Genomic DNA, 23,149 nt, shown 5'->3' with positions numbered 1-23,149 from the left:
TATGTGCACAGGGTCTGTAGTGTTTGAGCCTGTGGTGGAAGGTAGAAAGTGTTGCCCTGTGGAGTTTAGCAATTTCCTGCATGTGCCAGATCTTCACAATAATCTACTATCTGTCTTATATCTCTGTTGCACCAAGGGTCACCCATTGTGTCTGTCCCTTGCCAACATGAGCAAAGTCATCCCACCCCCTCTCTGGAGGCCAGTGGGATTTCCCATGATAGCTTCAGAAGCTACTGTGGGACATCCCAGCCCCCTTTCCATAGGACAATGGGATGTCCCATGATAGTTTCAGAGGCTACTGTGGGACATCCCATCCTCCTCTCTGGAGGTCAGTGAGATGTCCCATGAGAGCATCAGATGCTACCATGGGACATGCCACCCCCTTCTCTGGAGGCCAGTGGGATGTCCCATGATAGCTTTTGAGGATACTGTGGGACATCCCACCCCCCCCTTCCATAGGCCAATGGGATGTCCCATGGTAGCTTTGGAAGCTACTGTGGGACATCCCACTCCCCCCTCTGAAGGCCAGTTGGACATTCCACCCCTCTCCATAGAGGCCAGTAGGATGTCCATGTACTATACATATGTCAGAATACCAAAATGCTCTCAAATCAATTTTGTGGCAGCTTCAAGACAACCAGATCCACCATGCAGGTCTGTATTGACTTATTGCACAGGTAATGATATCTACTTTTCATACTAACTCACAGAGCACAGTGAAGGGCCAATGTCACAGATTAAATGGGGGTAAATTGTGCAGCTGCAAATGGTAACAACATGGTGGGTCTGATACAAGATAGACCTGTTTTAGTAGCAATGCAGGTAGATTAATTCTCAACACAAAAATAGGCTCTTAGAAAAAGCATTGAACAATGTTTATGGGGCAAAGTTAATGAGAGAACCCAGACAAGACCAAAATAAATCCAGAAGGCAGCCTCTGCAGCTCTACAGTGCTTGCATGTAACATAGAACTGTAGTATCCTGATGATGATAACAACACCTGATTAGTAAGCATAAGATGTTGCCCTGAAATAATGGGTAGATGGCCTGAATTTTGAGGGGAATAAAAACACTTGAAACTTGATTTCCTTCAAGTTTGACAGGTAGGGTTTTTCCACTTGGTGAGGGGGGTGGCAAGGTTGGAAAGCAAGGATTGAAAGTGGTGTTGAGGCAAGGTTAGCAGTACTTCAGATTAAAGGGACTTGGGCAACATCAAGATAATCATATCAATTCCATTTGAATTCCACTCAGTTCCCTCAACTCACCAGGGAAAAACACTTACTTGATCACAGTAATAAAATATAGATAAAGTACACAGGAAACCAGGCAGCAGAATTCACCAGAGTCCCTGGCCATTGGACACAGTGACACTAGGAGAGTTGTCAGTCAGTGATCACCACATCAACACTTGCTTAATGTCACCATATCCCCTCCCCATTACTGGAGGCTCCTTTATCTGTAGGTGTGGCCTCTGAGCTTCACCACAAATGTCCTTTGACCCAGCTCTCTGCAGCTCAAACTCTTCAAACAAGAGTACAGTATTTTGAGTAGATGCATCTTCCCTGTAGAATGTCAATCAGTAGAAAATTCATTGGTAGATCAAGTGAGCAGCAATATGGCAGTGTGGCCACAGGAGGTAACAAAATAACAGTCAAGCAGACACAAATGCTCTTGCATTCAAAATGATGGAGAACTGAGAGATTTCATTCATTCATTACTCACCCTATCATGGAAAAACAAACATGTATTTCTAAAGAAAATACTGAGGAGACTAATAATCTAAGTAATCCTCAGGAAATTCATCCTCATACTGTGCAGCACTACCTCTGTCAACCCATTGCTGTGCTGTGGGCTGGGCTTGGGGGTAGTAGTCAGAGATATATGGAGCATCATGGTAAATATGATGGTCAGGGCAAGATGGTATGTGATACATCTGACAGGATGGAGGGAAATGCCCCAAACCGCAGCAGGCAGGTGGTAATACCTATAGAGAAGCTAAACAAAATGTGACAATGAAGGATCAAATCATGAACATTGTAGGGAACATTGGAGGGGCCAGGATCATGATAGTTGGCACAGTCATAATGAGGGTCCTGCAGGATATCCTATTGGTCTCCTTCAAGAAGAAGAATGCCTGGGATACTCACCTCATAATGCTGAGATGGTGGAAACTGCTGAGAAGGGCCAGGGTCCCATGGGTGCAAATGGCTTGGGACAGCATCATGATGCAGATCCTGTGCAGTCCTCCATTAGTCTTTTAATCAACTGGTATGTCCAGACCTCACCCCATAGTGCTGAGCTGGCAAGGGGCACTCAGATCGACCAGACTCTCGAGTGTTCTCATGGCTTGTGCATGCTGGTGGGTCACAAAGTGCATCCTGTGCATGTCACCTGTTAGTTTCGACCAAAATGCAGTGGGGTAAACCACTACACTGCAGTCACCAGTGATGGGGTGTGCATCCCTGCCTTTGTCATGCAGGGGTATTTGGCAGTCAGAGTGTGAAGCCTTGGGGAACATTAGTAGACACCAAAGGTTGAGTGGATTGACTCACCTCACAAGGAACTGTGTCATTATCCATCACCTCCACATGAGGCTGCTTGTGCAATGGAAATGGGATTCCACTCTGTGCATGAGGTGCTGCCATACCTGGATCCCCTTCTTTGTGAGACTTCTGCCACTCAGGATCATCAGACACCTTGTGCAAAACCATGCCATCAGGAGCCTTGACCAGTGCGATCTCTCCCTTTAATGGGTGTGCATCCCCTATGCTGATGACATCTGCAAAAATGGTCAGCAATCAGTTAGACAAAAAATGTACACAATACCTTCATTCCAGGGTTTGATTTCAACCTCTGGCACACCATCCAGACAATCATTTTTCTCATCATCATCATCAGATTGTCCATTGTACATCAAGCCTAGCTTTCTCTGCAGATAAGGTACCACAAGTTGGCGGAGAACATCAGCTTTGAGTTTCTTGTACTCAACACCAGGGCCTGGTGGGGGCACCCCAAGCAGCCAGTTGATTATGACAAGAGAGTTCCTCCTAACAAACTCAAGAAGCCACTGCCAAATGATTTTCCAGGGATCACCAACTTCAACCCCATGCATCACTTATGGGAAGACAATTAGAAGAGAATATATGGAATATTAGAAATACGTACTGCATAGATCTTTGAGCACCATTATCAACTTCTCCTTCATCATAGATCCAAATACCTGGCAGTTGCAATCTCTTGGTATCTCCTTCATTTGACAACACATCTCCAATGCCACAGCTGATCTGGCAGAAGCACTCATCCCTAATATCCCAGCCTCAGTACCATTACCATCCCTGAGACACCTAATTGCAATGAGTCCAAGTAAGATATGTGTAACATCACTTACTTAAATATTGCGGTGTACTTGTCCATAAGTCCCCAAACATCAATGGCATGATCATTGATGTACTTTCATATGATATTGGAACCACCAAATATGCCAGAGGTCTGGTGTCCTGCAGGGTCTTGTCCAACATACATCACAACTCCAGCAATTTCAATGTCTTCAAGAGCCAACCACACTTCAGCCTGCTCAATGGTACAATCTGCCCCCATCCACCCACTTACAACCACTTACCAATCTGGAGAACTGCATCTTTGCATTGTGGACTCTGACTGCAATGGACTTGACTGATTTGTTAGTGGGCACTGCTGAGGAGTTCTTGCTCCATTCATAAACAGCCTTCAACTTCTCCTCTCTTGCTGTGGTGTCATCTTTGGGGATATCTTTCATGAGTTGGTTGTACTCTGCTGTAATGATATTGTTGACCATGTTTCAGTTGGCTGGGAAGAATGTTATAAAAGAAAATCTGTGACAAGGGCATGCATACCACCATCAGGTTTCAGTTGGGTGGCCCAATACCATGAGTTGAAGAGATTGGCCTTGTTGAGCTTCATGTGAGATGGTTTGACACTGAGCCCAGCAGCAACAAGGATGTCACAAGGAGACTTGCTGTGTTGACATCCAAGTTCTTCTGCTTTTGCCTTGACTTCAGCCACAAAGTCACATATCTCATTGAGAGTGGCATGGGACAAGTTCCCAGTCTTCTTAAATTTCGTGTTCCAGGTGGGTTCATGATCATCCTGACTTGCTATATCACTGTTGTCAACATCCATAGCCCTACTTTTGCCCTTGCTTTTAGGTTTGTGTTCCACACAGTGACCAGGATGATGTGGGGGAAACTCATCTTCAGCATTGAAACTGGAGTCTTCAGCTGGTGGCAAAGATGGAGAAGTGATGATTCAGAACCATCCTCATCTACTATGAGCATGTCAATATCAGAGGAGAATACATTGAAGGGCAACAAAAGACACATCAAAGGATAACAAAGTGTCTAGAAAACAAAGTGAAAATGACACAGGACACTTGGTGACTCTCATGAGGATCCAAAGTGCCTAGCTTTAGACCATTGGGCACCAAACCCACAGTCAGATGAGAGAAGTGGGGGGCACCAAACCCTGGAGTCAAGGATATAACAATGCAACATCTACAGCACTGTGAGAGAACAAGAAAAATATTCAAAAAAAAATGAACCTTCATTGTCCAGAAGTTGACTAGCCCCATCATCAGGACATTGACTGCCCTCATCAGCTTGAACATTGACCTCAACCTCCTTGGCCTTAGCCTCACCAGCATCCTCCTCCATTGGAGCACCCTTGACCTGGTCTTCCTGCAAGATCAGGGTAGTGGAATTTTGGGAGGACACAGAGACACTAGGAATGAGTGATCTCCTCCTGTCACGGAGACTGAACATATGTTCTTCCCATCCTTCAGGTGGTTGCACTGTGTGCCAGGGCTTGGGCTTGTCTTTTTTGATCTGTGAAGGCAGGGGTCAGATGGGATCGACAGTGACAAGATAACTTACCTCTGGTGGAGGGGCCATCTTGGTGGTGGGGATCCTGTGGTTTCGAAGAACCCAGGTGTGCAAATCCATAGAGTTGTCCACGACTTGGTCAACACCTTTCAGCATGCAAGGCATGTCAAGAACGATGGGGGAGGAGGGGAAAAGCAGTCAGATGAGGTATTTACAGTAAGTAAAGTCATGCCTTACCTGACATAAAAAAACCCATGGAGTTATTTGGTAAAATGGCAGGTTGTTGGGATGGAATAATGATGCTTGCGGTTATTACATGAGTAGCAAGTGGAACAAAAGGAAAATATCAGAAAAGAAGATTGGTGTCATTCTGTATTGTGATAAATACCAGGTGGAATGAACCATAAGGAATATACAACAAACCAATACAGAAAGAGTACATACCACTTTGTAATAACATATGCATGCAATGGTAGTGAGCAGAATGGAAGATGTAATAATGAAAATGGAGGAAATCCATTGCTAATAAGTGGAGACTTGAACCCCTGAAGGCCCAAAACAGAGGGAATACATACCACTTGGTAGTGGAATACATATGCAATGGTGGTAAATGTTCACATTAGGTGCCTGTGCACCTCAGAGTTCGCATTTCTTACTTTGTTATGTTTCCTATTAACCCTACAACTAGCATTGGACACTTGGCTTCACTCTCAGTGTCCTTGGTTTGTTTCTGTTTATTGTTTATCTTTGTTTATCATTTTTGCATACTTACTACTGTGTGCCCAGTGAAGTTTTCCTTCAGTCTCTTACACTGGGCACCAGTGGCCTGAAGCTGTGGTTATCTGAACAGTAAATGGAGAGCCTCAGGAGATGAGCTCTGTTTGTGTGGGTTTCATGTGTGTGATCAACAACAAAACATTGGTAAATGCTGGAACAGCAAGAGAACAGTAAGGAAGATGCAACAACCAAGACAGAGGGAATATGTACCACTTAGTAATATGATACATGTGTGATGACAGTGAATGGAAAGGCTCAGACGATGCCATGACTCTGTTCCCAAGGGTCTTGTAGACACAATCGATGAGAACCTTTGAAGGCTCCAAACCCCCAAGGGTGCCAAGCCCTCAACTCTTGTGGACAACCACACCAAATGGTCAGGGCGAGAATGGATGGAGGTCAGTAACAACACATCCATGAACAGATCCCAATCTTGAAACCTTTGTATTTGTGATATCTCCACTTACCTGCACCAGGTGGAAAATCCATTAGTAGTTGTGTTGTTGGTTACACTTGAGCCAAATTAAGAATTAAAAATAAAAAGCAAAGCTGTATACAAAACAGGTATGTTTACAGGGTCACCATGAAAAATACTCCGGTTGAAGTATGCCAACACTTGTCTGCCAGGGACAGATCCCTTGGTTCCATGTCCAGATGTCCACAGACAAGAACAGTGGCAGAGTCAGGGGTGTTGGCAGATGTTAGATGGATTGATACAGGGGGAGTGGGGACCTCCAGTCTGATGGGGGAAAAGGGGAGGAAAGGGACCAAAGTGGTGCCCTCCTGACAGGATGATGATGTTGAGGGAGCCAAACTTGATGGAAATGATGGTGCTATGGGAGATGATTCCTGTCAAGGAACAAAAATCTTGGAAAATTGCCCACCTTCATGCTGGGATCTTGAAAGTAGGATGTTGGCAAGGGTTGCAGCATCAATTGCACTCAGTTCAAGATGTGAAACAATAGTGATTAGAGCGCCTGCATAACCCTTGAATGTTAGCTATCAGACAGTGGTTAGAAAATCATGCACTTAGGTTGATGGCACTTATGCTTTGCCCATTATTGAGTGAGGGTGGCTGGCACATAGTGAGACAAGGATTGGAAGGGAGAGGGAGAGAAACACAGACAATATTGTAAGTCAATAGGTGGATCTCCAACAGAACATTCTTCTTCCCCATTTGTTAGCAGCCATGGAATAACATGTAGGATCCACCTCAGTGAATCCTGCATGCACAGTCTGTAGAGATGTCATAATCACACTCTTGTTAAATGGATCATTGTGCACCCCAGGTAAAGAATATAACTAATGGAATAGATGCAAAGGCTAAACACTTACTTGTTTGCAGCTCACTATGATGGAAGCAGAGACAACACTAGGAAGGACAGGAAGACTTAATTAGCATCCCTACACAGGAGTGATTGGGGATCAGGAACTGAGGAAACAAGCAAGCCTTGAACTCACCAGCTTGTAAAATGAACAGAATATCCTCAGGAAACAAAAAGGTAGAGTTTAGGGTATATCCATACCAAGATGACTTTCAAAGGCTCCAAGCCTTTGAGAGCTGCCAAGGGCACCAAGCCCCTGGCACTTGGTGGGGGATGCACTAAATGTTCCCCTGGCATAATAGATGTTGAAGAGAACATACCATTGACCATGAAAGTAAGAAAGTGAAGAAGAGAAACCTGATTAGCATCTCCACACAAAGGCGGTTGGAGCTCAGCAAAGGAAGGGAGATGCAAGCCTCAAACTTACTGGCAGGCAAATTGAAAAGACTCTAGTATTGGAAGGAGAAGACAGAACTGGGGGTAGCCACAGCAAACCATTGGCCTTATTAGATAACAGAGAGAATGCTGTGTTAACCAGGAAAGTAAGAAAGCAAGTAAGAGAAATCTGATTAGCATCCCTATACAAAGACAATCAGAGATCAGCAAAGGAAGGGGGAGACACAAGCCTCAAACTCACCAGCAGGAAAAGTGAAGGAGTCTTGTCTCAGACAGACAAGGCAGAGCTGGGGGTAGCCATGGAAAACCATTGGCCTTAATAGATGATGGAGAGAACACTGCCTTAAGCAGGAAAGTAAGAAAGTGAGCAAGAGATACTCGATTGGTGTCCCTATACAAAGACAATTGGAAATCAGCCAAGGAAGGGAGATGCAAACCTTGAACTCACCAATGGGCAAAGTGAACAGAGTCTTGTCTGAGAAGGAGAAGGCAGAGATGGGGGCAGCCAAGGACAAATGTCAACCTTAACAGATGATGGAGAGAATATAGCATTGATCAGGAAGTTTGAGAAAGTGAAGAGAAACTTGATTAATGTCTTGGGGAGACACAAGCCTCAAACTCACCAGTGGGTAATGTGAACAGCTGAGGCCAAGGAAAGCTGGCAGTCTTCAATGCCCCAAGTTGTGCTATACAAAGTAGCACCTCCATGAGATGGACTCTTGTCTGTGTGGCTGACAGCCAATCCATACCAAGACAACTCTTGAAGGCTCCAAGCCTTTGAGAGCCATCAAGGGCACCAAGCATTCCCCTGGCATAAGATTGACAACGAGAGTGGAGAGTGGAGAGTAGAGAAGGGAAACAAGTGTGTATGTTTGGTTACTAAGTATGCACCTATGACAATTAATTTGTTGGTATCTCCTCTGGGACTCTGGTTTGAATTGAATGCAGGGGCATTACAACATATGTTATATATTAGGTTCAGGCACCAATGAGCCTGCCCCACATGCATGAACCTGACTGCATACTGGTGGCATCATAACATTGCCATGGCACCGCCACCACCAAATAGTCTGTGCGCACTGCCAGCAAATTTCTCATGCTAAGTCAGCTCTGACTTAATGCAGTAATGATCATGTGCTCACTGCACTTGTCACACTTCTTTTGCAAGCCCTTCAAATGATCCACACATCCTAATCCACAACCACCTTCATGCTACTGTCTAAGGTGAGTTCTTCTTTCTTCTTTCTTTTTATCAATTTGTGTCATGGAGAGGAACATTTGGCACATTCCTCTGCCAGGATTTGAAGGGTTTGGTGCCTATCTCAGTAAAATTGGCATGCTTGTGGTACCAGTCATGTGGACAAGACTCCATTTCATGGAGGCACTACCTTGCATAGTGCAACTTGGGGCGTTGAAGACTGTGTGCCTGGCATCTGTGCATGAAATCTTCATTGGGTGCAAGGTTCTTTATACTGTGTAGGTGCATGATCCACTTGTTTTCTCATTTATCTCCCCCTTGATGGTCTCACAGATACCAGCAATGCTAGTGTTGTTGGAGGAATGTTGGATGATGTGACTCCATGTTGTGACTGGTACTCTGACTCAGTGCCAGGGCATGCTTCAACAATTCTACTATAGCCATATTGCTTTATTTATCTCCTCCCCCTTCAAATGCCTCTTATCTCCTGGGTATGTTTTTATTGACCCTGTAGTGGAATCCATACTAAGATGCTACATATTTCAGTTCTTATTTCATTTATAGGATTGATATGCCTCAAGAATGCACTCAACAGGTCATGGCAGCAACCCAACCAGGTGATGGTGCACTCTATTATTTAACCTAATGTGGCTCATAACCAATGCATTCTCTTTCATGGAATTATGGTGCCTTCAATGCATGCATTCTCATGAAATATAACAACCACTGGATCACCTCTCCTAATGCTGACTTCATTCCCAAACCGTTTCTCTTCAAGGGGAGGACAATCACACTCTGCCATGATGGCTGATTTGGCTACATTGACTGTTTCCAGTGGCCTCAACTATATGCTGAGTGTTATATGTGGGCCAGATGTATCCCTCAACATGCAGTCTATCAGGATGACCTGACATGGTCTTGGATGTGGTGGAACATCAGGAATGTGCTGGAAGACTTCGCCTTGGAGAGAGGATTGGCATTCAGGGTTGGTAGGGTTCATCTGGACAAGTGGAAGCATCTGGAAATCATGTATAAGTGACTAGAAGAGCAGGTGAAGAACTGGCCACCAAAGAACCCTGATGATGAGGGACCTCTCTGGGTGCACATATGGATTAGGCAATGTCAAAGGACTCTCATGCATCTGAAGGTATGATATCTCATTGTCTGATATTTCAATAGTTGACAATTCCATAGCAACTCCCATTCACCTTCCATGATACAGTGGTCCTAGCCACACTCTTCCAATGTCTTTGTCTGGATATTTATGCTATGGTAGACTCCCTTGAGATAAAAATTACCCCCCCTTCTGGCCCATTTTTTAATGCAAAACAGCATTGGATGGGTGCATTTACCATGGATCCTGATGTCTGCAAGCGACTTTTTGAAGCACACATCCCCATATGGCTAGTCTGGAAGCTGGAGTTAGTGCCAAAGGATATGAAGATACATCGTAAGGTCGACATTACATGCCTGGAGGGTATTATGTTCATATTAGGTGCCTGTGCACCTCAGGACTGCATTTATCCTCTGTGTTATTTCTATCTAACCCTACAGACATGTAGTGGACACTTAGCTTCACTCTAAGTGTCCTTGGTTTGCTTTTGTTTATTGTTTACCTTTGTTTATCATTTTTGTGCACTTACTGTTGTGTGCCCAGTGAAATTTTCTTCAGTCTCTTACACTGGGCACAAGGTATGTCTTATGTAGTATTCCCTTGAATATCAGTCTCTTACACTGGGCACAAGTGGCCTCAGTCTGTGGTTATCTCAACATATTATCACTACCCCAGATGAGTTCAAGGTTGGCCAAATGCTCAAGTGGAATGCTAGGTGGTATTACCCTGGTGATCCTATGCATGTCCACACCCATGAAGCTCCAGTAGTGGGTCTTGAGCAATTTGTGGCACCTTGGCCAGACCCAATTCCCATAGTGTTGACTTCCACAACCTCTGGCTCAGTGGCCTTGAATACTGTGAGTTCCAGCATGCCTGGCTCCACCTCAGGAGTTGTCAGAATGGATAGGGCTAAACATCACAGTGGTTCTTGTGGGTGTTTTGTTACTGATCGAGCTTTATGCTTACAACCATCTGCTCAGATAATTCTGCAGGTTCAAAGAAGGCCAAGACTTCCACCACTCCAAACATTGACTTGCTGCAGGATTTTGATGATCCTGCCTTCCCTGCTCACATTTACTCATGGAACACTGTGCTTACTGATGTCAACAAGGACCCCAAGAGAATTCATGCTGGTGTGTCCAAAATTGCATATTTTTTCCCTCACCCCATGCTATTTATGAGAGGTGAGTCCTCAGAGTGGAGGCAGAGGTACCTCTGGAATTGATTGGTAGCCCAAGCAGGTTGGATCATGTGACTTGCTGCTTCGGATGCATCCCCTGTCATTCCTTGTTTGTGGTGCAATTATCTTAACACAATTCCTGACCACATTTCAATCAGTTTTTCTGGGAACCAAATATGTGAAGCTGCTGATATCTTTGGTCCAGAGTTCATGAAGGTTCAGCATGATGTACCGAGTCAAGTGCAATTCTGCAACATTACAATTGATCTCACAGACCTCACTACCATCAACTCGGTAACAAAGGGCAAGATTCTCTGGGACCAGTATGAGCCCAATTTCCACTTCAAGCTGGTCACCCTGGACCATCTGCTGGTGCCCACCCTCTGGTTGAGTGTGGAATCTGAGTGGCTGGACCAAGTCCATCAGGTAAGTTTTTGCCTTGTACCTCAAAAGAATCCATTTACTAAATTTTTATGCAGATCTTCCTGGGAGATTTGGAGCTTACCATGTTCACTGAACCCTTCCCAGTTAAGGATCAAGGTCTGGCCTCACTAGAACCCAAAATGAAGCTGGAATATGTTGAGATAACCACAAACTGAGGCTGGTGCCCAGTGTAAGAGACTGAAGAAAATATCACTGGGCACAGAGCAGTAAGTGCGAAAAAATGATAAACAAATGTAAACAATAAACAAAAGCAAACCAAGGACACTTAGAGCGAAGCTAAGTGCCCACTACATGTCTGTAGGGTTAGATAGAAATAAAACAAAGGAAAAATGCGGTCTGAGGTGCACAGGCACCTAATATGAACAGAATATGTCAAGAGGTTCTGGATGTTGCCTGCTTTGTGGCCAGGGTTTCTGCCAGATTTGGGAACCTCACTTCCATCATCAGCCTCACTGGCACATGTTTGGGCAGTGGAAAAATTTGCATTATTTTACATGCAGTCTAACAGAGGGGCTACATGTCAGTCATGATGACTTTTTTGTCCCACCATCCTCACCATCCCACAATGCTCACAAGAAAATGAGACAATGGCAGTAGTGGTCATCTGAAACCATCCCCTCACTTATCAAGCCCTATCTTGCATATTGACAGCTCTCTAGAAATTTCCAGCACTGCATTGAGTATGAATGACCAGAGTGTAGTTGTGTTTCTCAACAGTTGAAGGTTCTTTGTGTTAGTTTCAATGGTAAGATTTTATTGCATGTGTTCCTCTCTACTTAGGACATATATGTCTTGTGCCAGGTTTGCAAATGGTTGATCTTGCTGTCTGTCCATGTGCACCAGCAGCACTTCAGCTCCTGCAGATGGGGTACTTTCCATCTGTGCCACTGTTGCAAGTGTAGTACTCCAGCACTCAGCAACGCTAGTCCCTACTAGCACTTGTTGGTTAAACCACACCAAGTAAGCCTAGATACCTTGACCAAATAGCTCAGTGGTTAGAGCACCTGGTCGAAACCTGGGAGGTCCAGGGTTCAATCCCCTGTCTGGTCGCATTTATTGCAACAGGTTATGAGCCCCATGCCTTAGGACTCTCTGGACACGTCATTTGCCACATCATCCACCTCTGCGCATCTTTCCATACTTCCTGGACCTATCCCTCGCTCTCTAGCCCTATATTTGTTGCTAGTAGCCCCAGAACTCACCCATTGTGTGAGCCCTACCAATTAAGGCAAAATGGCCCCTGAGCCATCTAAGACCTTTGCAGGAGGCAGCATGCTGTAAGACCTACCACTTAAGGCAGTTGCCACTTTAGGCAGTGATTTCCCATGCTTGTGCCTTGTTGCTGTGCACTGGATTAGGGGAGGCTGTTGCAAGTGTAGTACTCCAGCACTCAGCAATGCTAGTCCCTACTAGCACTTGGTGGTTAAACCACACCAAGTAAGCCTAGATACCTTGACCAAATAGCTCAGTGGTTAGAGCACCCGGTCGAAACCTGGGAGGTCCAGGGTTCAATCCCCTGTCTGGTCGCATTTATTGCAACAGCCACTGGGGCCAACCCTTGCTGTCAGTTTACAGCTTCTGAGTCTGGTCAGGCAGGTCTTTATGTGCATGCCCCCAAACATTTCTGCATGGTGTGAGTCCCTTGAAGCATATCTTGCTAGCATGGGCTACAAGGTAGACACAAAGGTTTGTGTCTGAATTCTGTCCCAATGATTATATTATCTGTATCCACTGTTTTCATTTATGTTGTGATTATGAGACTACAGTTTTGTGTATGTCTAACCTATTGGGACTTTGTTGTTTGTGTCTAATGAATGATTGCACTGTGGCTGTATGAATGTGCACATGTCTGCAGATCTGATCTTGTGCTGTGTTTATCAAGTCAATGCATGCTTTTAACTATTTCCATCCATATCTATTAATGATGTTTGCTAATGATACTTACATGAAGGTATATGTCGAAGGTTTAGTAATGCATACCACTGGTATTGCATCCTGGAAATCTCAGTTGATGAATATGTTCAACAACACCTGGAAAGTGCTGCAACCCCACCAGCTGACATCCTCCCTGCAGTTCCATCATCCTCTCACCACCCTCCAGATGTCTCAAGTTCAAGGACAGGGCCTTCGGAATACCTATGAAAGCATTGCCCATTGTGCTTTGGTAGTCACAACTGGAAAAATAATAATAGGTATGTTTCTTGGTGCACATACATAATCTTACTAAGTAGTCTTGGGTCCTAGCTCCTCTAATCCTGATGCAATTGTTTGCATCAATGCTTGCTTTTCCCAGAAATGTAGAAGAAGTCAACAGGATGATCCAGTAAACCCTACAGGTTCAGTTTTTCTGTCACAAGAAGACATTGATACTATGGAATGTGAGGTTGAAAGTTTGAGAAGGACAAAGGCATCAATGCAAAAGAGGAGTGGTCAGTCTTCTAAGAAGAGTTGTGGAGATGAGGATAGATTTGAGCAGAGTACGAGGATACCACCATCAGCCCTCAAGAGTTGTAATGAATCCTTCACTGCAGCTGATGAAAGATGTCAGAAAGTGAGCTTAATCATTTAACCTGTCTGCAATATTCTGATGGTGGTATAGGCAAGTACCCAATTCTTTTCAGATACTGGAGTTATGGCCCTACTCTGTCGTCATGATTGTGTTATTCACCTTGCCAACATGACTTCAGCAGGGGAGAAGCAACATTTGCACTTGCCCTTATCAAATCATTATTCAGTCACCTCCCTGATGATTTTCACAGTGGGCTGTTATTGTTAATATAACCACAATCTGAGGCCACTGGTGCCCAGTGTAAGAGACTAACATTGAGTAAAATAATACAGGACTGTACCTGGTGCCCAGTGTAAGAGACTGAAGAAAATTTCACTGGGCACACAGCAGTAAGTGCACAAAAATGATAAACAAAGGTAAACAATAAACAAATGCAAACCAAGGACACTTAGAGCAAAGCTAAGTGTCCACTACATGCCTGTAGGGTGAGATAGAAATAGGAGAAAGGAAAAACATGATCTGAGGTGCACAGGCACCTGATATAAACAGTTATATGACATAGGCTGTCAGCTTGAACAGAGCTGCAGAAAGTGGGGCTACCTTGGGCCATTTCTGCCCTGAATTTCTTTTGCTATATCAGTCTTTCATGCCTTTGGTCATCAATGGGCTTGCCAGCTCATCTATCACCCTTGGAAACGAGAAGGGTTTGGACTGTCTGATGGAGAGGGTTGTGAGCAATTTTGGAGTTCAATTAAGCCACTAATACCATCTCTGTGAGTTTCTGGGGTATGCAGTTAGTTGTGTTACAAAATGCAGGCTAATATTTTATTCAGTATCATCAATGCCTCTTTGTCATTGACTCCCAGGTGCACTATCTTGACATGAAGAGTCTTACTGGTCTTGGCCAGTGGCTTTTGCGGTGCTGGAATCACTGTCAAGCAAAAAAGGCTTCTGCAAAAAAGGGTCTAAGAAGATCTGGAATCAATATTCAGACACTTCAAGCTGAATGGGAGGCTCAGGGTTCAGTACAAACCAAGCCAGCATCTTGTAAGCTTCCTGTATAAGTGATTCCTCTTGCTGTGAGCTGACAGTAAATTAAGGGTACTCTGCAAAAGCCACAGAAAATCTTATAATGCACATGATGGTGTTGAGATAACCACAGACTGAGGCCACTTGTGCCCAGTGTAAGAAGAGACTGATATTCAAGGGAATACTACATAAGACATACCTTGTGCCCAGTGTAAGAGACTGAAGAAAATTTCACTGGGCACACAACAGTAAGTGCGCAAAAATGATAAACAAAGGTAAACAATAAACAAAAGCAAACCAAGGACACTTAGAGCGAAGCTAAGTGTCCACTACATGTCTGTAGGGTTAGATAGAAATAACACAGAGGATAAATGCAGTCCTGAGGTGCACAGGCACCTAATATGAACAGATGGCAACTCAGAAATCACTGGAAACATATGATGCCAGACTAGATGAACTGGAGAAGGGTCTTCTCCAAGGGGGAGCTGATATGACAAATTTAAATATACAGATAGCCAAGTGTCAGAAAAAGATTATGCATTTCAAACAAGCCTCACAAAGACAGAGGGCAAGCCTTGGAATAGATGGGTTTGCAGAGCTTTCCAGGCTCCAGAATAGCTCCTTTCTTCAGGCTGGTGGTTCTTTGTCTTCTAGATTTATAAGTTGATTGAATTCAAAGCATTCAGCTGCATATGCATGTATTGGCAATCAAGAAGCATATCTGAGACCATCTGTGTCAATGAAAGTTTGAATTAGAGAGACTAGAATGGTCTTATTGTTACAGTGGTGCCTCTGCACCTCTGTTTGCATTTTCATTTATTCTACTGTTATATGCTTTGCTAATATGCTCTAAGTTCACATTCCTACACTATACAGTGTTGTGGTATGTTGTGACTGTTTGTTTTCCCTTGATTACCATTTTTGCGCACTTAGCAGTTGTGTGTGCCCAGTGTATTTTCTCTTCAGTCTCTGACACTGGGCACAAGGCCTACTTTGTGGGATATTTTAACAGGTTTATGAGCCCCACGCTCTAGAAATTCCCAGACCCGTCATACGACACATCATCCCATAAGTGTGTAAATATGGAGAGATCAAAGGCTTTCTATCGCTCTAGGAAGAATAAGAAGGACAAGAAGACTGCTACCACCGCAAATCAAGCCTCTACATCATCTACTTCCTGCCCTGCAATTGGTACAGTGCCAACAACTCCCTCATCGAACCAGAGCGCTGCACAGGCGGTAGGATTTGCTGGAAATGCAAGTCTTTGCTTCCCTGATCCCTCCTCCCTTCTCTGCCCCCTACAAGTCGATGCTGACATCCATTGGATCGCAGACTTGGCTGCCACTGCTCATATGATGCCCCATTGCCATTGGCTGTGAAATTACAGCCCAAAATGTGTTCCTATCAAGCTAGCAGACAATAAAATTGTCTATTCAGCTGGGATTGGGTCTGTGCTCTTTGTGTTCATATTAGGTGCCTGTGCACCTCAGGACTGCATTTCTCCTCTGTGTTATTTCTATCTAACCCTACAGACATGTAGTGGACACTTAGCTTTGCTCTAAGTGTCCTTGGTTGGCATTTGTTTATTGTTTACATTTGTTTATCATTTGTGCGCACTTACTGTTGTGTGCCCAGTGAAATTTTCTTCAGTCTCCTTACACTGGGCACAAGGTATGTCTTATGTAGTATTCCCTTGAATATTAGTCTCTTACACTGGGCACAAGTGGCCTCAGTTTGTGGTTATCTCAACACTTTGAGCCTGTGGTGGGAGGTCAAAAGCGTCATCCTATCAAGTTTAGCAATGTTCTTCATGTTCCTGCTCTTTGCAATGATCTATTATCTGTGTTATTTCTCTGTCGCTCCAAGGGCTTCACTGTCAGCATCAACTCTTCTCAGATGGCCTTTTGCTTCGCTTGCGACACCCCCTCTTCATTGTGCGAATTTCAGACAACAACTCGGCCTTGCTGGAGGGTGAAACAGTTCCCCTCACTGAGTATGCATCTGCAGCTGTGACTCTACCCCTGGACTTCGACCTATGGCACAGGAGATGTGCTCACCATCATCTGACTGGTGTGAAGTCCCTTCTGGAGTGAAACCTAGTGACAGGGATGACCCCAGACTCCAAAGCTATGCCTGACCCCATCTGTGAACCTTGCTTGACTGGCAAGATGCACTCAAATCCCTTTCCTACCTCATCCTGGCACGCCTCACGGCCACTGGAACTTGTCCACAGCGATGTACACCATGTAGGCCACCCCTCCTTCTCTGGCTACAAGTATTGTTGCTATTAGTGCCTGTGCACCTCAAACTAAGTCCCAGGTTCCCCACCTTCCATATTAATAATGTGTTCACATATTTTACTCAGTTGTTCTTTGTTTGTTCAGTGTTCGCATTTTTACTGTGCACAGAGTCTCTTGTTCTTTAGTTACTGACTCTGTGCACATAGTGTTGAGATAACCACAAACTGAGGCCACTGGTGCCCAGTGTAAGAGACTGTTATTGAGTAAAGTAATACAGGACTGTACCTGGTGCCCAGTGTAAGAGACTGAAGAAAATATCACTGGGCACAGAGCAGTAAGTGCGCAAAAATGATAAACAAATGTAAATAGTAAATAAAAGCAAACCAAGGACACTTAGAGCGAAGCTAAGTGTCCACTACATGTCTGTAGGGTTAGACAGAGATAAAATAAAGGGAAAATGCAGTCTGAGGTGCACAGGCACCTGATATGAACAGTGCTAGTAGGGACTAGCATTGCTGAGTGCTGGAGTACTACACTTGCAACAAATCACTCCCCCTTGTGTTAAGATATCCCAATGCTCAGCACTATGTGCACAGAGTCAGTAACTGAATTGTTGTCTATGTAGTTTTACACACCTATGTGCACAGAGTCAGTAACTAAAGAACAAGATACTCTGTGCACAGTAAAAATGCGAACACTGAACAAACAAAGAACAACTGAAGAAAATAAGTGCACACATCATTAACATGGAAGGTGGGGAACCTGGGAATTAGTCTGAGGTGCACAGGCACTAACAACAACACCTTGATCCAGATCATCATCAGTGTCACTATCTGTCTCCAGATCTGTGCTTGGATGGTAGTATTGCGCTGTAGGGGGTGGAATGGAGGGCATAGGAGCTACTGGCGCATTTTGGGTAGGTTTTGGAGGGAGAGGCACAGGTAGGGAAGGTGTGGAAGGGCGAGTGGACAAAGGGAAGTACCTCTCATCAAAATCAGCCCTTTCTGAGATGATTGTGCGCTTTGTGGTGGGATTGTAGAATTTCCAGCCTTTGTAGCCTTCAGGGTACCCTATAAACACACATTTCTCCATGTGGGACTCCAGAGGTCGCCTTTTGTCCTTCTGGATGTGCACATAGGCAGTACACCCCCAAACTCGAAGGTGGGAGGACATCTGGCTTTCTCCCATGCCATAGTTCATAGGGGGTCGCATTTTGGACTGCTTCAGTGGGGCATCTGTTCCAAACATGGACCAAGGAGGCTAGGCACTCGCTCCAGAAGGCCTTAGAAAGGCCAGACTCGTCCAGCATCGCAGTAAGCCGCTCAGAGAGTAGTCCTATTGGCTCGCTCTGCCACTCCATTTTGCTGTGGTCGATTTCTGACTGTGTGCTGGCGCAGAATTCCGCATTGGGTGGTAAAATTGATGAAGGCATTGCTCATATACTCCCCTCCCTTGTCATCCTGCAAAATCTTGATTTTTCGTTCGCTCTGGTTCTCAGCAAAGGCCTTGAAGGTCTTGAAAGCCTCAAAGACCTCAGATTTCGCTTTCAGAGGCAAAACAAAGTGATAGCGAGTGAAATCATCGATGAATGTGACCCAATACTTGTAGCCTGAGAAGGAGGCATGCCCTACATGGTGTACATCGCTGTGGACGAGTTCCAGAGGCCTAGAAGCACGCCAGGAAAGCAGTGGGGAAGGGGTTTGCATGCATCTTTCCAGCCAGGCATGGTTCACAGATGGGGTCAGGGGAGGATTTGGAGTCTAGGGTCATCCCAGTGACCAGATTTTGCTCCAGCAGCGATTTGACACCAGTCAGGTGGTGGTGAGCAAGTCTCCTGTGCCATAGGTTGACATCCAGAGGCAGAGTGCTTGCTGCAGAGGCATACTCAGTGAGGGGAACAGTCTCCCCCTCAAGGAAGGCCGAGTCGTTGTCTGAAATTCGTGCAATGAAGAGGGAATGTTGCAAGCGCAGCCTAAATGCCATCTGCGAAGAATTGATGGTCACAGTAAAGCCCTTGTTGTGACAGAGATATAACACAGATAACAGATTATTTCGAAGGTCTGGCACATGCAGGACCTTGCTAAACTCCACAGGGCGACGCTTTCTACCTCCCACCACAGGCTCAAACACTACAGACCCAACCCCAGCTGAGTAGATCAACTTATTGTCTGCCAGCTTGATAGGAACGCATTTTTGGCTGTAATTTCGCAGCCAATGGCGATGGGGTGTCATATGAGCAGTGGCCCCCGAGTCTGCGATCCAAAGGATGTCAGCATCGAGCTGCAGAGGACAGAGGAGGGAAGAGGGGTCAGGGAAGCGAAGACTTGCATTTCCTGCGAATTCCACAGCTTGGGAAGCGCTCTGGTTTTGCATGGAGGTAGAGGGCAATGAGCCAGAGGTCTGGGGCGAAGGTGTTAAGATATCCCAATACTCAGCACTCTATGTGCACAGAGTCAGTAACTAAATTGTTGTCTATGTAGTTTTACACACCTATGTGCACAGAGTCAGTAACTAAAGAACAAGATACTCTGTGCACAGTAAAAATGTGAACACTGAGCAAACAAAGAACAACTGATGAAAATAAGTGCACACATCATTAATATGGAAGGTGGGGAACCTGGCAATTAGTCTGAGGTGCACAGGCACTAATAGCAACAGAAGGTGATGAAGCAGATGCTTGATTTGCGGTTTTTGGAGTCTTCTTTTCCTTCCTGTTCTTCTGAGAGCGATAGTAGGCTTTAGATTTTGCAATGTTGGGGCATTTGTGGATGCAGTGGCCTGAATATTTGCAGAACGAGCAAACCGACGAAGCTAGGCACTTGCAATCGCCAGAGGAGGTTAACAGCGCAGTCGCTGATGTACTGGCATCAGGGCGACGCCTGCGCTGCGATTCTTCAGCCAGGAATGCTTCCTTCAGTTTCTCTTTGTCCAGGGAGTGGAATAGGAGTAAGGAGGACGCAAAATGAGCATATTCATCACCTAGAGAGCGAATCATAGCCATGCAGACCAGCTCATTGTCCAAGTCCTTGATGGAGTAGGGGGTAGAGGGATCCCTAGGGCGCAATTCCTGGATTTTGGACATGGAATCTTCGATTCTAGCGATTAGGGAGGACAGGGACTCATCTGGGGCCTTCCTGATCGAAAAGAAGTCATCCCAGGCATTAAACCAAGCTCCAGGGCGCTGTTGGAGGTGGATGGAAGCTAGGATGTTCCAGATCTTTACAGGATCATCCTGTACAGCATCTACATGGTCCTCTGCTCACTAGAAAGCGCCAGGTAGAGCTCTCCAGCTGCCCTGTCCGCTCTAAGGTCCCACTTGGCCTGAGCTTCGACTTTGGAGTCATCAGGGCGCTTTTCCAGACCACTAACAATGGTCCAGAGCCCTTTTGTGCGCAGGAAAGCCTTCATTTTGCCTTTCCAGGTCGAGTAGTTGGAGGCAGTGAGTTTAGTGACAGAGGGCGACGAGTTGGCATGGTCCTCAGCCATGGTGGCAAATTTTGAGTCAACAGGAGAAGGATGGGGTGGATGGGGTGAGTCTGGAAGCTGGGAGCTCGAAGATTGAGCTGTAGCGAGCAAGTGTGTGGTTCCTTTGGGTCGAGGTTGTGCGCAGAGGTGGATTACATGGCGACCAACGAGTGCTGAGAATCCTAGAGTGCGGGGCTCATAACCTGTTGAGATAACCACACACTGAGGTCACTGGTGCCCAGTGTAAGAGACTAATATTGAGTAAAGTAATACAGGACTGTACCTGGTGCCCAGTGTAAGAGACTGAAGAAAGTTTCACTGGGCACAGAGCAGTAAGTGCGCAAAAATGACAAACAAATGTAAATAGTAAATAAAAGCACACCAAGGACACTTAGAGCGAAGCCAAGTGTCCACTACATGTCTGTAGGGTTAGACAGAGATAAAACAAAAGGAAAATGCAGTCTGAGGTGCACAGGCACCTAATATCAACAACTTGTCCCTAGACCCCCTGAATGCAACGTCATTGGCTCCAAGTGGGTATTCAAGGTCAAGAGGAATGCTGATGGCTCCATAGATCGCTACAAGGCCAGACTTGTTGCAAAAGGCTATAATCAGTGCCCTGGCTTTGATTACCTCGAGGTCTTTGCTCCTACAGTGTGCCTTGCCTCTGTCAGAGTGGTTCTAGTTCTTGCAGCTCTCCAGGACCTCCATCTGTGCTCTGTGGACATCTCCCATGCCTACCTGAATGGGGAAATGGACTGTGAAGTCTATATGGCATGACCTGAAGGATTTGTGGAAGGAAACTCGAAATCTCATGTCTGCCTGCTGCAGAAAGCCATCTATGGCAGCAAACAAGGTGGCAATTGCTGGAACAAGAAAATGTGCTTTGTATCGGAGTCCCTGCACTTTAAACAAACCTATTCTGATGCCAGCATCTATATTTACTCCAAGGATGGTGTCTCCATCATCTTGCCTGTTTTTGTGGATGATATGATGCTTGCTTCGTCTTCTGAGGCTGCAATAGACTCCTTCATCTCCCAACTCAGCTAGCACTTCAAACTGCGACATCTAGGACCTACTACCCAACTCTTGGGCATCAAAATCAACAGAGATCGCCCCAATCGCTCAATTTCGCTCTCCCAGCGCCAATACTGCCTGGATTTACTGGAAAGGTTTGGCATGGCTGACTGCAAGCCACTATCCTACACCCATGGAGCCAAATCTTCACCTCTCTCACTCCCAGTCTCCCCAGGATGCCTCAGAAATGGAGAAAATGCGCCAAATGTTGCAATAAATGCAACCAGACAGGGGATTGAACCCTGGACCTCCCAGGTTTTGACTGGCTGCTCTAACCACTGAGCTATTTGGTCAAGGTATCTTGGCTTACTTGGTGTGGTTTAACCACCAAGTGCTAGTAGGGACTAGTGTTGCTGAGTGCTGGAGTATTACACTTGCAACAGCCTCCCCTCATCCAGTGCACAGCAACAAGGCGCAAAGCATGGGAAATCACTGCCTAAAGTGGCAACTGCCTTAAGTGGTAGGTCTTACAGCATGCTGCCTCCTGCAAAGGTCTTAGATGGCTCAGGGGCCATTGCCTTAATTGGTAGGGCTTACACATGTTGCCTCTGGTAAATGTATTACTGAGGCACAAGTAGGTCTTAATGGGGAAATCCCAGCCATGGGAATCCATTGCCTTAAGCAGAAAGGACTTATCAGGACAGTCCCACAAGCGCCCGGGGCTCATAACCTGTTGCAATAAATGCGACCTATCAACACCCATGGAGCCAAATCTTCACCTCTCTCACTCCCAGTCTCCCCAGGATGCCTCAGAAATCGAGCAAATGTGCCAAGTACCCTATCTCTCTGCTGTAGGTGCTCTGATGTACCTTGCCACCACTACCTGCCCAGACATTGCCTATACTGTTGGAGTTCTGGCCAGATTCAACTCCAATCCTGGCTGGGCTCATTGGCAGGCTGTGAAGCACCTAATGCGCTATATCAAGGGTACTCTGGACTATTCCCTGACCTATTCTCCTGATCCTTCAACCTCTGAGCCCTTCACCACCTTCTCTGATGCAGATCATGGTGGCTGCAAGGATACTGGTCGCTCTACAGGTGGATATGTGTTCATATTAGGTGCCTGTGCACCTCAGGACTGCATTTATCCTCTGTGTCATTTCTATCTAACCCTACAGACATGTAGTGGACACTTAGCTTCGCTCTAAGTGTCCTTGGTTTGCTTTTGTTTATTGTTTACCTTTGTTTATCATTTTTGCGCACTTACTGTTGTGTGCCCAGTGAAATTTTCTTCAGTCTCTTACACTGGGCACAAGGTATATCTTATGTAGCATTCCCTTGAATAACAGTCTCTTACACTGGGCACAAGTGGCCTCAGTTTGTGGTTATCTCAACAATATGTTGTCAAGATGGGTACTGGTGCAATCTTCTGGTGTTCCAAGCTTCAAAACATCGTTGCTCTATCTACCACTGAGGCAGAATACATAGCAGCTGTCCAGGCAGGCAGGGAGATCAAATGGCTTTGAAATTTACTCTCTGAAATTGCTTCTCCACTCTCTTCTCCCTCTGTGCTGTACATGGACAACCAATCTGCCATCT

At 45.4% G+C, this 23,149-nt stretch overlaps 2 protein-coding genes and 3 non-coding genes across 5 annotated transcripts; 4 read left to right on the top strand and 1 right to left on the bottom strand.

Moving 5' to 3' along the window:
• Positions 1-10,535: 10,535 nt before the first annotated feature.
• On the top strand, positions 10,536-11,445 carry F5J12DRAFT_899458 (uncharacterized protein; the record flags this gene model as incomplete). Its single annotated transcript, XM_051748173.1, has 4 exons — positions 10,536-10,596; positions 10,647-10,850; positions 11,052-11,272; positions 11,326-11,445. The coding sequence occupies 4 exons, from the start codon at positions 10,536-10,538 to the stop codon at positions 11,443-11,445; spliced, it is 606 nt and encodes a 201-aa protein (XP_051594150.1).
• Positions 11,446-12,267: 822 nt separating this feature from the next.
• On the top strand, positions 12,268-12,340 carry F5J12DRAFT_t226. The gene has a single exon. It is a non-coding gene; the product is annotated as a tRNA-Phe (tRNA).
• Positions 12,341-12,744: 404 nt separating this feature from the next.
• F5J12DRAFT_t227 lies at positions 12,745-12,817 on the top strand. Its single transcript has one exon. It is a non-coding gene; the product is annotated as a tRNA-Phe (tRNA).
• A 618-nt stretch (positions 12,818-13,435) lies between these two features.
• F5J12DRAFT_729505 (uncharacterized protein) lies at positions 13,436-14,066 on the top strand (the record flags this gene model as incomplete). Its single annotated transcript, XM_051741952.1, has 3 exons — positions 13,436-13,482; positions 13,535-13,841; positions 13,890-14,066. Coding segments are annotated over 3 exons (531 nt in total), but the record flags the coding sequence as incomplete, so codon positions are not given.
• A 7,764-nt stretch (positions 14,067-21,830) lies between these two features.
• F5J12DRAFT_t223 lies at positions 21,831-21,903 on the bottom strand. The gene has a single exon. It is a non-coding gene; the product is annotated as a tRNA-Phe (tRNA).
• Between the last annotated feature and the right edge of the window lie 1,246 nt (positions 21,904-23,149).

Source organism: Pisolithus orientalis (assembly GCF_024613125.1).
Source record: "Pisolithus orientalis strain OTSU chromosome Unknown F5J12scaffold_140, whole genome shotgun sequence".
Lineage (NCBI taxonomy): Eukaryota > Fungi > Basidiomycota > Agaricomycetes > Boletales > Pisolithaceae > Pisolithus > Pisolithus orientalis.
The sequence above is the reverse complement of the archived record's forward strand: the minus strand, read 5'-3'. Positions and strand labels throughout refer to the sequence as shown.